This window comes from Tupaia chinensis, unplaced genomic scaffold, assembly GCF_000334495.1.
Source record: "Tupaia chinensis unplaced genomic scaffold, TupChi_1.0 Scaffold000407_4, whole genome shotgun sequence".
Lineage (NCBI taxonomy): Eukaryota > Metazoa > Chordata > Mammalia > Scandentia > Tupaiidae > Tupaia > Tupaia belangeri.
In genome coordinates this window covers 3,102,595-3,116,712 of record NW_006159912.1, presented here as the reverse complement: position 1 = coordinate 3,116,712, position 14,118 = coordinate 3,102,595, and the positions used below count along the sequence as shown (strand labels likewise).

General features: G+C 47.3%; 1 protein-coding gene across 5 annotated transcripts in view; it reads right to left on the bottom strand.

Moving 5' to 3' along the window:
• Positions 1 to 587: 587 nt before the first annotated feature.
• The window catches only part of HNF1B (HNF1 homeobox B), a 63,145-nt gene continuing 49,614 nt past the window's right edge, over positions 588 to 14,118 (bottom strand). For all 5 annotated transcript variants that reach the window (XM_006154425.3, XM_006154426.3, XM_006154427.3 and 2 more), the window contains exons 8-9: positions 10,963 to 11,081; positions 588 to 1,531 (exon numbers count right to left, since the gene is read on the bottom strand). In XM_006154425.3, the coding sequence (XP_006154487.1) occupies positions 1,511 to 1,531; positions 10,963 to 11,081 (140 nt within the window). In that variant the 3' untranslated portion in view covers positions 588 to 1,510. The remainder of the gene's footprint in view (positions 1,532 to 10,962; positions 11,082 to 14,118) is intronic.

Genomic DNA, 14,118 nt, shown 5'->3' with positions numbered 1-14,118 from the left:
TTCCTTCTGGAGTTGGCGCTGGGTTACTAATGGAGAAGTGCCCATGGGCAGCCTCTAGCTTTTCATCTTGTGGACAATTTGAGTTCAATAGCATCCCCTCCAGAGAGAGAGTCCCGGGTAAGAGGTGACGACCATGAGAACCCATTCTCCTAGGGACTGACAACCCAGTGAAAGGAAAGGAGGGTAAGAGGAAAGGTTGAAATTAATGCTTCAAATGAGGCTTAAAGTGTTAACCCAGAGTGTTTCCATTCTTCATGCTTTTAATCTGAGAACTGGCTTCATGATTTTACCCGCCGGGAGTTGCAGGGAGAGAAGGGTGTCGGTTCCCACTCTGGTCTGATGCCCTCTGGGGGACTTGTGGAGTCTGACTGGAGGCTCAGCTCCCCTTACCTTGATAAGCAGCCAGGCTGACATGAAGACACCGGCAACGTGACAGCCAGTGAAGGTCTGATGGCCCTCTATACAGTCAGAGGACACACTTGGCCATCCCAGTGGAGTAAGTGGAAAATTCCAGGGAGACCAGGAGCCAGCAGTTCTTGGTGAAACCACGGCACAGGGAGTGTCAGAGCCAGACATAGGAGACTCTGGGCAGTGATAAAATAAATTGCTTTAATAGGAGAATTTCTGAGATGGCAACTTTTGCTTTTGTTATCAAACATCAGTTTCCCTGCCTTGGGGTGTCTTGAGGGGGCACTGGTTGAACCCCTAGCCCCACAGAAGGCTAGGATGTTACTCAGACACGATTCAGCCCCTCCAGGGATGAGAGGTGAGTCTTGGTATCAGGAGATTAGAGTTAGCTGGCAGTCAGTTCAAAGTAGGCCTTCCCTCTGTGTCCAGGCTTGAGGGCAGGGGCGAGGGGCTTCACTTCCCACTTCGGGTGTCTCCACGAAGAGAGAAGAAGATCACCTTTGAAATTTCAACTCTGACCTTTACAAAGAAAACTAATAGATACTTTGGTATTATATACAAGGCAGAGGGGAGAGGATGTGGAGGGGAATTGCACTTAATTACAGTAGTTTATAGTTTACACCCATTGGACAAATTTACTTCTTTAAAAGAAATCTCAAAATCATTTGGCACGGGGGTGGGGAGGGAGTTTCCACATATTTACAGTGTGTTTGGCTCAGTTCAATAGCACACGTCCTCCTCTCCTCGTTTCAGTAACAGATTCAAGTTTTTGCATCAGTTTGTTCGATGAAGGGTCACAGCGTAGACACTACCACTTTCTCTCCTCCTCTTCCACGGTTTCTTGTCTCCCACCTCTAGGACCGACAGGAGTACTTGACATCTTGGGAGAGGCATCGTGACAATACTGCATAGAAGGGAAGCAGGGCTTCGGCCGGGCCTCCTGAGAGTGGATTGTCCTAGGCACCAGCAGGGTGTCAGGTAAGCAGGGACCTCTCGCAGGTGCTTGTCAGCTCACTGGGCTTTTCCATGACAGCGCCCGGAAGGGTGATGGTGTGGAAAACAGGGTTCTGTTGCTGTGCACAAAGTAAGTGATGTGTGGGCATCACCAGGCTTGCAGAGGACACTGCAGTGAGAGAGGAAGAGAGCTCAGCAGTATGCATTTGCAGGCACGTGGGCCGTTATTTTGGCTCCTCCATGGGAGCTGGCACCCAGCTCAGCCAGCAGAGAGCTGGGCCCTCGTGGCTGCTCAGCTCTGGACTTAATCCTGAAGGCCGACTCCTCTTTCTGTGAGAGTGGTATGTATAGAGTGCTCAGAGTGGGTGCAAAGGCAGCTGGGTGGGGAGCTCTTGCCTCTGGGGAAAGGAAAGGTCTCCTCTGAGACCTCTAGGAGCAGAGGTCAACCACTGCTTTCCGAACTTGAATGGACCTACGAGTGGCGGAGATCCTGTTAAAATGCAGGCTCTGATTTAATTCTGATTCCTAGGGGGTCTAATTCTGGGCTGAGCCTGAGATTCTGCATTTTTAATTAGCCCACATTTTTAATGTGCTGATGCTGCTGATCTACTCTGAGCAGCAAGGCCATAAAGCACACAAGATTACGACCCCTTACTCAAACTACCCATCAAGGAAGGAGCTTTAAAATTGCAAGTGCACTTTACAGCTTTGTTCCTATTAGGATAAGAAACTCAGAAGACCAGGAAAAAGACCTAAGGACCAAAGGCTTCAGATGCCTTACTTCCGGGAGGGCCAGAGGCAGCAGCCCCCAGGAGGCTGGAGACCCTCTGAACGAGCCACGCTATCCATCCTGTGGCAGCTTCCCTTCCAGAGACCTGAGCCTCGTTGGTTTTAACTATCATGGGACATCCTTCCTCTCCTTTTTACTTCTGGGAATTCCGTTTTGTTTCCCTCTGTCTCCTTCCCTTTAGCTTCTGTTGGAATCTAAGTTTTGGCTCAATGGCTTATTCTCCCAAGACTCCCCTTCAAACACACACACACACACACACCCCTTGACCGCTACTACTAAAGGCCCATTATTACGCTGTTTCTCACTAATCATTGCTCTCAATCATAGGCTTATGAGGTTATCATTATGTCAGTCTTACAGATTAGAAAAGCAAGGCTCAAAGACAGTCAGTGAATTGCCCAAGGTTTCAGAACCAGATTCAAACTAGTTCCGGGTGAGCACTCAGCATGTGTTCTTTCCATTACGCTCTGAGGTTAGCACAGGCTACCTTTCTACTAAGCTTTGTGCTCCTGGTCAAGTTGCCTTCTCCGTGCCTCAGTTTCTATGAAATGGAGGTTACTATGGGATTAGACGACTCGATGACTGTGGGGCCCTGAGAGCGATTCTCGGCAGCACGCTGCTTTTAGGTGCCCAGAGGAGAGGACTGGCCCGCACGTTCATGTAGGAGACAGGCTTCTGACCTGCTACATTCTTGAGGCTTTGGTCAGGTCCTCTGATACCCTTTGCCTCCTCTTCCTCCCTCTGCCCACCCCCGCTCTCCAGTCTCTACTTCCCACTATCAGCCTTTTCCCAATTTTCAGATTTCAGGTAGAGGAGAGAGAAAATGGCTTGTGACCTTGCAGGTTTCAATAGAAGAGCAAACAAGAAGGGCAGATAAGGAGACGCCAGTGAGATTCTATGACCTGTCATTAGGGATGGGCTTCCTAGTTATCAAATGTTTGCTCACATAATAAAATGGTGGCAGAGCCCTGAATGTTGTCAAAGGAACTAGAGTTATTTGCCCCCTTCAGAGTCTAAACACAAACATCTGATAAGGGGTGCACTGTGATCCCTTAGACCTGGGGGCCCAGTGCACCCAGCACCATGGGGCCTTGCTCTGAGGATCTCTGAGTAGCCCTGGAGCCCTTGTCTGAAAGGTGTGATAGCTCTGATGATTGTTAAGAGTGTCCTCATTCTAAGAGGATTTATTGTGTGATGGTAATAGCTGACATTTACCAAGGTCCTACTGTGTGCCAGGCACCGTGTTTAGGGCTTCACAAGCATTAGCACATCTAATTTTTCCACCAATCTTTTGAAGTAGGTGATTACCATTTATTTCTTTAACACATGTTTAAGCATTTTCTGAGTGCTTTACAGTATTTTGAGCACTGGGGATGCAGCTGTGAACAAGACCCTGCCCATCTTGTTTCAAGAGATACCTGCTAATGGGGTTCTGTAAGCAAGTGCACACACAAACATACATATAATAACATTTTAGGTGGAGCTATTTCATATGGAATACTCCATGGTATGGAATACTCCATAGAAAAACAAGCATGGTAAGAGGTTAGGGTGACTTGAGAGAAAAGGACGTAATTTAGATGGGGGATCCAGAGAGGCCTCGTGGAGGCAGGGTGAGCTGAGCTGAATGAAATGAAGAAGGAACCATGGGGAGGTGTGCATGGAAGAGTGCTGTAGGCAGAAGACACCACGAAGTCCCAGCACAAGACTTCAGCTCCATTGCAGTTGAGTTAGGGAGGGAGGAGAGGAAAGAGGTGAGAGTGGTGACATTGGCGCCTGATCACATAGGGCCTCATAAGTATCCATTGTAGTTTGACTGCAATGGAAAGATACTGGAGACTTTTGACAGGGGAGTAACATGCTTGATTTCTCTTTCTCTTTTAGAATTTATTTCTTCCATGACAGAGAGAGACAGAGAGGTAAACACGCCCGGCAGGGAGACAGAGAGATAAGCACACCCAAGAGGTCTTCATGTCATGATCCACCCTGTCCCAGTTGGACTGGATCATGGATGCAAGCACCTGGAGTGCTCAGGGAAGCTCCAGGACATGAGCCTAGGACCTTTCCCATGTGGATCCAGTTGCACTACAACTGCACCACTACCTGGTCTGCTTGATTTCTCTTTTTAAGAGCTCACTCTGGAGGTAGATGGTGATGTGCACCTGTTATCTGGGTTGGCTGAACCTGGGGGTGAATCATGTTGGAGAGAGGGGATGTCTCTTCCTCTCTCTCTCATAGAAGAAAATATATATCTATAACATTGTTTTAAAAAAGAGTGAAATTGCTTTGAATGCTGAGTGGCAAACAGACCACAGTGGGACAATGGTGGCAGGGGGAGACACTTAAGGGTCATGCAAAGAGATCAGTGGGAAATAAGGGGGGCCTAGACTTGGCAAGGTCACTTCTGAGAGGAGTGGTGAGAAGAGATCAAATTTAGGATGTATTGCAAAGGATCCCAGCAGAACATCTTGACTAAATGTGTGGGGTGTGGAGAGAAGAGCACCCCACCGTGTGTGGGGTGTGGAGAGAAGAATCCAGGGTACTCTCAGGTATCTCACCTGAACAACTGGTACCACTTTGGGAAATGGAGAAGCCCAAGGAAGAAGCAATATGAATAGGGAGAAATTGGGCAGAATGGAGAGTTCCTATGTTAGGCGTATTTAATCTAGGAGGCTTATCAGATATATTAGGCATGCATATGTCCCCGCTAGAGGTGAATGGGCACTCAGCGGGGAGGACTGTACTGGAGGAAGAACTGTAGGAACTATCAGTGTATGCATTTGACCCAACGCCATAAGATTGGAGGAGACCACTCAGAAATAAGCACAGAAGCGAAAAAGCCAAAGATAGACCCCTGGAACCCTCCAACCCCTAAGTGTTGGGAAGATGAATTGTCAGCTAGGGAAATGATGAATAGCCAGTACCCTAGAAAGAGAACCGGAATGGTAGTGTCCTAAAATCCAAGGGATCAGTCATGTCAAAGATAGAGACTGACAAGTGGCCACTGGATTTAGCAACGTGGGATGTTAGTGAAGCGTGAGGACAAGTCAGTCTGCTGTGGGCTCAAGAGAATTGAGGGGGCAGAAGTAGAGACAGCAAATAAAGATAGCTTGTATCTGTTATTGTTAACTTATGTGAGGTTAATTATAGCTCTATTAATGAAAAGTAATGATATAATTCTGATTTTACACATGACAGAAGTGTGCCCTAGAGAGATAAGTAACTTGCCCAGGCTCTCACAGTAGCAGAGCTTGTGTCCCGAACCACTGAATAAGAATGCCTCTTTTTGGGAACAGCAGATGGCATGATGGCTATGTCGCTGGACTCCCATGTAGTCAACTGTGGTTCAAGTCCCGGACCCAGTGGCTTAAACTCACGCCAGGCATGTGTGCGTGCATGCCCAAGATCCCGAGAAGAGAATGGAGGAAAAGGGATTGCAGTGTGGCCATCCCCCCAGGGGGTGATTTCTCACTTTCTGTCTCTCTCTGTCTTTCTGGCAAGCACTCACACCCTACTGCAAAAACCTTTCAATAATAATAATAATAATAATAATAATAATAATAATAATACCTACTTTTACCCTCTGAGTGGGACAACGGGGAAATAAATGCCCTTTGCCATTTAAAATCCTTCTTCCCAAGCCCTAGAGACTTGAGGCGGCCAGCTGGGGAGGCCAAGTATGACTGAGCTTCTAAAGCCCAGGTGTTTCCTTTGGGCAAAGCACAGCCACGTGTTTTACTAGTCTTCTTGCAGTTAGTCTCTTTCAATGCTATGACAGAAGTATTATTTGCCTCATTGCACAGGTGAGGAAAGGGAGGCTCAGAGAGACTAGGATGTTTCCCTGTGGTCGCACGGGTAGGAAATGGTAGAACCTTGAGCTCGGATCTGCCTAACTCTCAAGCTGGTGTTCCTAACCATCAGATATCCTGCCTTGTTCCGCAGTGGAGAAGTGGAAAGGAGGGGAACAGTTACCGAGGGATTAATGATGAGACTCTCCACCTCCTTCCTGTCAGCACGCCTGACTAGTGACTGCTCTGGGGACCCTCTCTTGACCTCCCTATAAACTAGGAAGTCAAGCAGCGGGTAGAGAACGTTGTGGAAACAAGTCAGCTTGCAGCTTGCCCATACTTGTTCTGACTGAGGTCAGTGCTTGGTGCGGTCCTGTTTCTAGGTTGGCAGGATACTGTTGAGCTCAGGGACAACTCCATTCCTACAGCAACTTGCCAGCACCCAAGAATTGGGGTGGGGAGGCATGTACTTTGGAAAGGCCAGACGACAGCAGTTGTAGAAAGATTCTGGCAGCAAGAAAATACCAGCCTGGAGTTCTTGAAATGTGACCTCCAAGCCTCCTGGCACATACCCTGACAACAGAAATACTGGCCTCAGACACAGGGGAACTCTTGACTTTAGCCTTACACCTGTCTAATGTTGAGCCATTATTATGAGTGTTTATACCTGGATATTGCAGGAATTACAATGGATTTGAAGTGTAAAGACCAAAATCTATATGTCTAGCTCCAGAATATATCATCCATGTGAACTTGTTCAGGTCACTCCTCACTTCTGAACCTCAGTTTTCTCCTCTGTAAGTCAGGTATGAGAATATCTGCCTAGTAGGGGGTTAGCCAGGAAAGGGAAGACAGAGAAGCAGCTGGAGTGCTACTTAGAAAATAGGTGTGCACATGCCGGGTGCGTGTGCGTGCGTGCCCAACATCCCGAGAGGAGAATGGCAGAGAAGGGATTGAGGCGTGGCCATCCCCCCTAGGGGGTGATTTCTCGCTTTCTGTCTCTCTGTCTCTCTCTGTCGGTCTGGCAAACGCACGTGCCCTATAGCAAAAACCTCTAAAAAAAAAAAAAGAAAAAGAAAAAGAAAAGGGGAAGCGTGCAAAAAATACTAATTCTGAATCCATCCATCCATATTTACTGAACACCCACCCCAGCCCAGGTGTCTGGTTAAGCACAAAGCACTGGCTAAGTTAAGAGACCACTGAATAATCGGTTTTCCCCGGGAGGTGGGTTAGGAGGCCCCTGTGTGTCAGCAAGAGAATGGGAAACCAGGATCTGGATCCCAGGCTCAGCAGATGGTATATGCTTGAGAGATGGTCCATATCCTGAGCCACTGTATTGCCAGAACCTCTTAGGCTACATGTAGACTGAGCAATGAGCTAAATCTTGAAGGAGCTGGGAGAAGTGGGGACAGCTCCTCCTAAAGGATCATAGACAGGAACAGAGAAGGAGCTACTACAGGTCAAGCATCCCTAATCCAAAAATCTGAAATCTGAAATGGTCCAAAATCCAAAACTTTGAGTGCCAAAACGAGATACCACAAGTAAAAAATTCCACATCTCACCTCATGTGCTGGGTTTAAATTCTGCGACACAAAAATTATTATGTAACATTACATTCAGGTTATGTGTATAAGTTAGATATGAAACATAAATTAATTTCAGGGCTTTTATGGTTTGTATTTTTAGGGTTTTGCTATAGGGCATGTGCACTAGCTGGAGAGAGACAGAGAGAGGGGAAAGTGAACAATCAATCCCCCCAGGGCGAATGGCCATGCCTCAATCCCTTTTCCTCCATTCTCCTCTTGGAATTTTTTGGGGGCACACGTGCACATGTACCTGGTGTGATTTTCAAGCCACTGGGTCTGGGGCTCAGACTGCAGTCAGTCATGTGGGAGCCCAGCGTCTTAACCACCACACCACCTGCTGGCCCCTGAATTTCATATTTAAGGTTTGGTTTATATCCCTATGACTTCTCATCATGTACATGTGAATATTCCAAAATCTGAAAAAATTCCAAAATCCAAAATACTTTTGGTCCCAAGCATTTGAGATAAAGATACTTAACCTGTACTTTGAATATTTTACTCTGTACTAGGTACTCTGTTAGGCACTTTGAATATTTTGTGAGATGGAGGTGGGATTTTTTTCCTTTTTAGAATGATTTTATTAAACTTTATTATTTATTTATTCATTTAATTTGACCAGAGAGGGACAGAGTGAGAGAGTGGGGAGGGGGGAGTGAGAAAGCAAGTCACCAGGTCTGGGACTCGAACCGCAGTTGGCCATATGGGAGTCCAGTGACCTTAAATACTATGCCACCTGCCAGCCCCTTAGGGGATTTCCCCATTTTATAGATGAAGAAACTGAGTCTCACTGTAGGGGATTAACTGCTCAAGATCACATTTTAGGGAGCGATAGATCTAGGATTAACTCAGATCTGTGGCTTTTCCTACTACAGACCCATAAAGCGGCATTGCCTGGGATGCCCTTTGACCTGAGCATGGTACACACTAATTGCCTTGTTCAATGTATATCTCAGCATGTGGAATGTTCTGAGAAGCCTAGCCCAGGGGTATTTAACTTTCTTTAACCCAGCAGTTTCCCCAACTATGCTGGATTCTCTCTCCTCATCCCAAATACCCCTGCTATCTACCAAAGGTTCTGAGATCCTTTGTGGAAAATGATACTTTCAAACAAACGAAAAACCAGAATTGCCTCTAAGTCTCTTTCAGAACTCACTTCCGACCCTTTCCCTTAGAAACCAAGTTTGTACAAACTTCCTCCACCTTGGGGACCTTCTGCTGACAGGCGGCAGACCCTCGTTTTCCTTCATGCTGGCTTTCCCATTCCTTCTCCTTCGGTTTGCAGGAATAAAGTTTCCTGATTGTAATGCAATGGGCTCCATTTCCACTCTGGTTCCTGACCACTAAAGACAAAGGCACAGCAGCTACTACCATGGGGATTCTAAAGACGCGTATTAGAAGGCAAGTGTTGTTCAAGTGGCAAGTGTCCAGAAAGTCATAGGTCACAGTCTGGGGGCTCATCAACTTCAGAATTTATCATCTGTGTGACCTTGGGCAGGGCACGCTCTCCGACTGTCAGTTTATTTCTTTGTACTTAGCAGGTCGCAGTAAAAAGAAAATGAGGAGATAATGTTCATGAGACGTATCAACTGTAAAGTGCTATGTCAGTATTTTTCGGTACTAAGTGTAATAAGTGTAATCATCATCGTCATCATCACAGAATTGAATCTCTTGGCAGAGTCCAGGGACATGGAGACAACCTCACAGTAGTCCTAGAGGGGGCTGCTCACGCAGCTTCAAGGTCGGCTGGCCCCTCTGCCCAATGGAGGGGAGGAAGAGGCCACTTGGGGGCTGGTGCAAGGTCTCAGGGAGCATCTCGAAGCATTTTGATTAAGAGACCATTTCCTGAATTCAGAGGACTTGTTTCAACAAGCAAGCATCAAAGTCAACTTGGGAAAGACAGGAATTATTAATCAAGTCCTGTCTAGGGCTGACCAAGCGGCAGATGGCTTGATAAACCTTTCAAAGGGGGAAGGTATTCCCAAGGAGGGCTGCTGCGCCTGGCTGCCCTCTGATTGAGATTCGTGAGTGCAGATAAATGTTTTCCCTGCTCACTACAAAGAGTGGGAAATGGCACGGGAGTCGAAGGGCAGGGCAATGGTGGGGTGGGCGTTCTTCTTTCATCTTCTATTGGGTGGGAGAAGAGAGGCCCACACACGGGTCCCACACACTTCTCTCTGCACCCAACTCCAGAGCCCTCTGTGTATTTCAGCACCCAAGATGTGCCAGACACTTGTGATCTACATGACTTTGCTAAATCTGCATGACAAGATGATGGACAACTCTCATTTTAAAGATGATTAAACAAGGGCTCAGAGAGGCCAAGGTCACTAGGCAAGTGACAGAACCAGAAACAGAACCCACTTGCTCCACTGTACACCCTAGGGCCAAGAGGAGAGGGGGCAAAGGAACAAGAGAGACCCCTGAGTCCCTGAAGGGACCTGCTTGGATCCCATGGCAGTGGATGAGGTATGATTTTCAAGACTCAGATAGAAAAAAGAAAGAAAGAAAGACATCAGTAAGACCCAATCTCGCTGAGAGCCTCTGACATGAAGTTCAAGGTTGTCACCTACTTATCTAGTAATCGATAAAGGCCAAACAGTTCCCACACTGCACAGACCTCAGCTACTAAAAGGTCTTATGTTACTCTGGAATCTTCATACACATTCAGACCTCTGTCCTGTTTTCTAATTCCTGGCGTCCTACCACGGTCCAGCTGTGCACACTGCAGCAAAGAGCCTTGCTCTTGATTGTCTGTCTTGGCTACCATATCACCTCTCAGGAGGTTAGAATTGAGTCATCAACTGAAATGATGACCAAGCCTCTGGATCCCCCACTTTCAGGGCACCAGGAAGTTGATTCGAGGTGTCTCAATAAAACTCCAAGTGAATGCAGAGCCCTGGAAATGGGCCAAGTTGTCTACTGGGTAGTTTCCATGGGTTGGCAGAACTGGGTTATTCCCTGGAGTTCACAAGTGTTTGGGGTCCAATGTGGGTCCCATGCTGGGAAGACTTGAGACCCCTGACTCACACTCACTTTGTCCACTGACGACCTGGTGGCTCTTCCAGCATCCCTCTTACAAAGCAATGAACTCAAGAGAGGGTCCAACCCTCAAGCTCTCCTTGGAAATATCATTCCCATGGGTCATCAATCATTCCATTGGGGGATACTCAATTGCAATGCTTATAAGGGCTCTGTGGAATTTAGTCTCTAGTGTCCTATCAAACTTCAGTCCTCATTTTAGTGCTCTTGGTGAGGAAGTGGGTGGTAATAAGTTAGCCAGTGGCCCATCTAGCTCTCTGACCTCAGGGATTCTTTTAGCAAGTAACCAAAGGATCCTCAGAAGGACCAAATTTATGGCTATGTTCACATTTGCACACCTTTCACACATCAATAGTCTCAGTCATAGACACCCCCACCACCCACCTACTGGCATTACCTGTTTACTGGAAGACATGTTGGTGAGGGTACTGATGCTGCTGGTATCTGTGACCACCATTGCAGATGGAAACCGGGAGGTATGGGAATACTGGGGGGGTTCCTGCTTGTGTGTGTACACTGGGGAGACAGAATGAAGACAACATCAGGTACACATGTAGGTGCACACCTCCCAAGTCACACCATAGCTCTTATTCTCATGGGCAGATAAAAGGGGATGATGGGTATGTTTGGGAAGGCAGTATAATATGGTAAAAAGAGTGGCTGTTGATTTAAATCCTGGCTGCTTAACCTCAGTTTCTCCACCTGTAAAATGAGGATATCTGTTGTAGGATTAGAAAAGATCCTGTTTAGGGAACCAGCAGTTAGCGTAATGGCTATGTCGCTGGACTCCCACGTAGTCAACCGCGGTTCGTGTCCCGGACCCAGTGGCTTAAAACTCACACCGGGCGCGTGTGCGTGCGTGCCCAAGATCCCGAGAGGAGAATGGAGTAGAAGGGATTGCGGTGTGACCATCCCCCCTGGGGGGTGATTTCTCGCTTTCTGTCTCTATGTCTCTCTCTGTCTGTCTGGCGAGCGCACGCGCCCTACAGTGAAAATCTCTCAAAAAAAAAAAGATCCTGTTTAAAGCATTTGGTGCCAAGTAAACAAACAACCTGGCACAATGCCTAGTATGTAATGAGCCCCTTTGCTTCCCTGGCTTTCAATAAAACATTAGATGCCTGGGCATCAATAAATGACCCATAGCCATATGTGGCGTATCTGGAGTTTGAAGTTCAAAACAAAACAAAACAAAACAAAAAAAAGTATTCAAAGCACCTAGCCAACATGAAGCATATCTAGCTAGCTTTATTTATTTATTTATTTTTCATTTTTTTCAGAGAGATTTTTGCTATAGAGTGAATGTGCTTGCTGAAGAGACAGAGAGACAGAAAGCAAGAAATCCTCCCCTGGGAAGATGGCCATGCCACAGTCCCTTCTCCTCTCGGGGTCTTGGGCACACATGCACATGGGCCCAGCATTAGTTTCAAGCTGGGTCCAGAACTCAAATCGCAGTTGACTACATGGGAGTCCAGCGATATAACCATTATGCCATCTGTTGGTCCCCTAGCTAGCACTTTCTGCCATGACTCAAGCAGCAAGTGTAGGTCTCCTACTAGCAAGTGTAGATTGAGTAACAATGGGAATTAGACATAGGTATAATCAATGATATAATCCTGGGCTATCCCAGCTTACAATAGAAGGTGTCATAGTCTTATGACATCCCAGAAATATGAAGGATGATAGACAAAAGGAAACCAGATCAAAATAAGGTCTCCAGGAGCATGTGACTCAATTTAGTTCTCCCAGTACTGTTCATCAAGTCTGGAACTTTTACAACTTTTTAAAAAATATATTTATTCATTTCTTTCAAGTGAGAGGGAGAAATAAAGAGAGACAAAGAGAGAGACACAGTCCTCAAACCATGATCCTAGCCTTGGCCCCAGACAGCAAGGATCATAGGCATTCAAGCACCCGCCTGTGTACACAAGGAGACCCCAGGAAATAAGCCTGGGACTGTCCCATGTGGCCTCGACATTACGGAGCACTTCGTTTCCATAGTGCTACTGTGACTAGCCATGTCTAGAACCTTCCTTAAGATTCATGTATCAATAAATTCCAGGTCACATGACCAACTAATGAAAGCACATGGATGCTTGGCTGGAGGGACCAGGCTGTTATCAGAACATGGAGGCTACTGGGATCAGCAGATGGCGTAATGGCTACGTTGCTGGACTTCATGGTTCAAGTCCCCTCGGTGGCTTAAAACTCAAGCCGGGTGCATGTGTGTGCACACCCAAAATCCTGAGAAAGAATGGAGGAGAAAGGATTGCAGTATGGCCAAGTGATTTCTCGCTTTCTGTCTGTCTCTCCAGCAAGGGCATGCGCCCTATAGCAAAAGTATCTCTTAAAAAAAAAAAAAAAAGAACATGGAGGTTGCCAAGGAGTCCTCCAGTAAGGAGGTGGAGACTGGCTCTGCCTCAGCTTGCCATTCCCACGTGGGGAGACTGATTATTTCCTGGTCCAGGGCTCCTTGAACTTCCCATGATCACTCAGGCCCACTGGGCCTCAGCTGTCCACAGGTTATGGTGACCATTCTGACTGACCCCCCAGGTCTGGCAACCAAGGAAACTCACCCAGATAAGGGGTAGGGATAAGTGGGGAACACACTGCCAGGCTTGGGTGGGAGGGACTGGGGCATATGTGGTCCCAGGCTCTGCTACAGGATGTAGTAGATTTTTTGAAGCCACGAAAATGTGATTGGAATGTGAGATGGTGCTGAAACCAGCTCCACAGGCCTGAATGTGGACTGAGCCCCAGGACAGAAGCTGAATGTGGCTGTTCTCCCTCAGACAGGTAGCCTTGGCCCAGGCAGCCAGGGAAGAAACCCAGAACCCCTTCCCCACCCTTACCTTCAGGCAGTCCCTTACACTTGCATTTCTATTACTCTTTTTGCTTACCAAATGCAGCTGCCCCTATTTTATTTCATCTTCATATATCTATATCCATATCCAGCATCATCATGTTATGGATGAAAGAGTTGAGACCCAGAGTAACTAAGCAACTTGCAAGGATTTAAATCCAGATCCGTCTGCTCCAAGACTAACACTCCATATGGGACATGTCCCTGGTGTTCCTGAAGCTGGGAAGTCATCCAGCCTTCCCACGATTCCTCCCCAAACTCACAGGCCAGGGATACAGCCAAACCTAACCAGAGGACCAGAGGCCTGGGGCTCAGGATGGAAAGCGGAAATACAGAGGCTGAGAGTGTATGGGAGATGAGTGGTCGGAAGGTAGATTTAGAGTAGATGTAGAAATTTCCTCGGCGGGGGAACCAGCAGTTGGCGTAATGGCTATGTCGCTGGACTCCCACGTAGTTGACCGCGGTTCGTGTCCCGGACCCGGTGGCTTAAAAAACTCACGCCAGGCGCGTGTGCGTGCGTGCCCAAGATCCCGAGAGGAGAATGGAGGAGAAGGGATTGCGGCGTGACCATCCCCCCTGGGGGGTGATTTCTCGCTTTCTGTCTCTGTGTCTCTATCTGTCTGTCTGGCTAGCGCACGCACCCTACAGTGAAAATCTCTCCAAAAAAAAAAAAAAGAAATTTCCTCCGCGGGG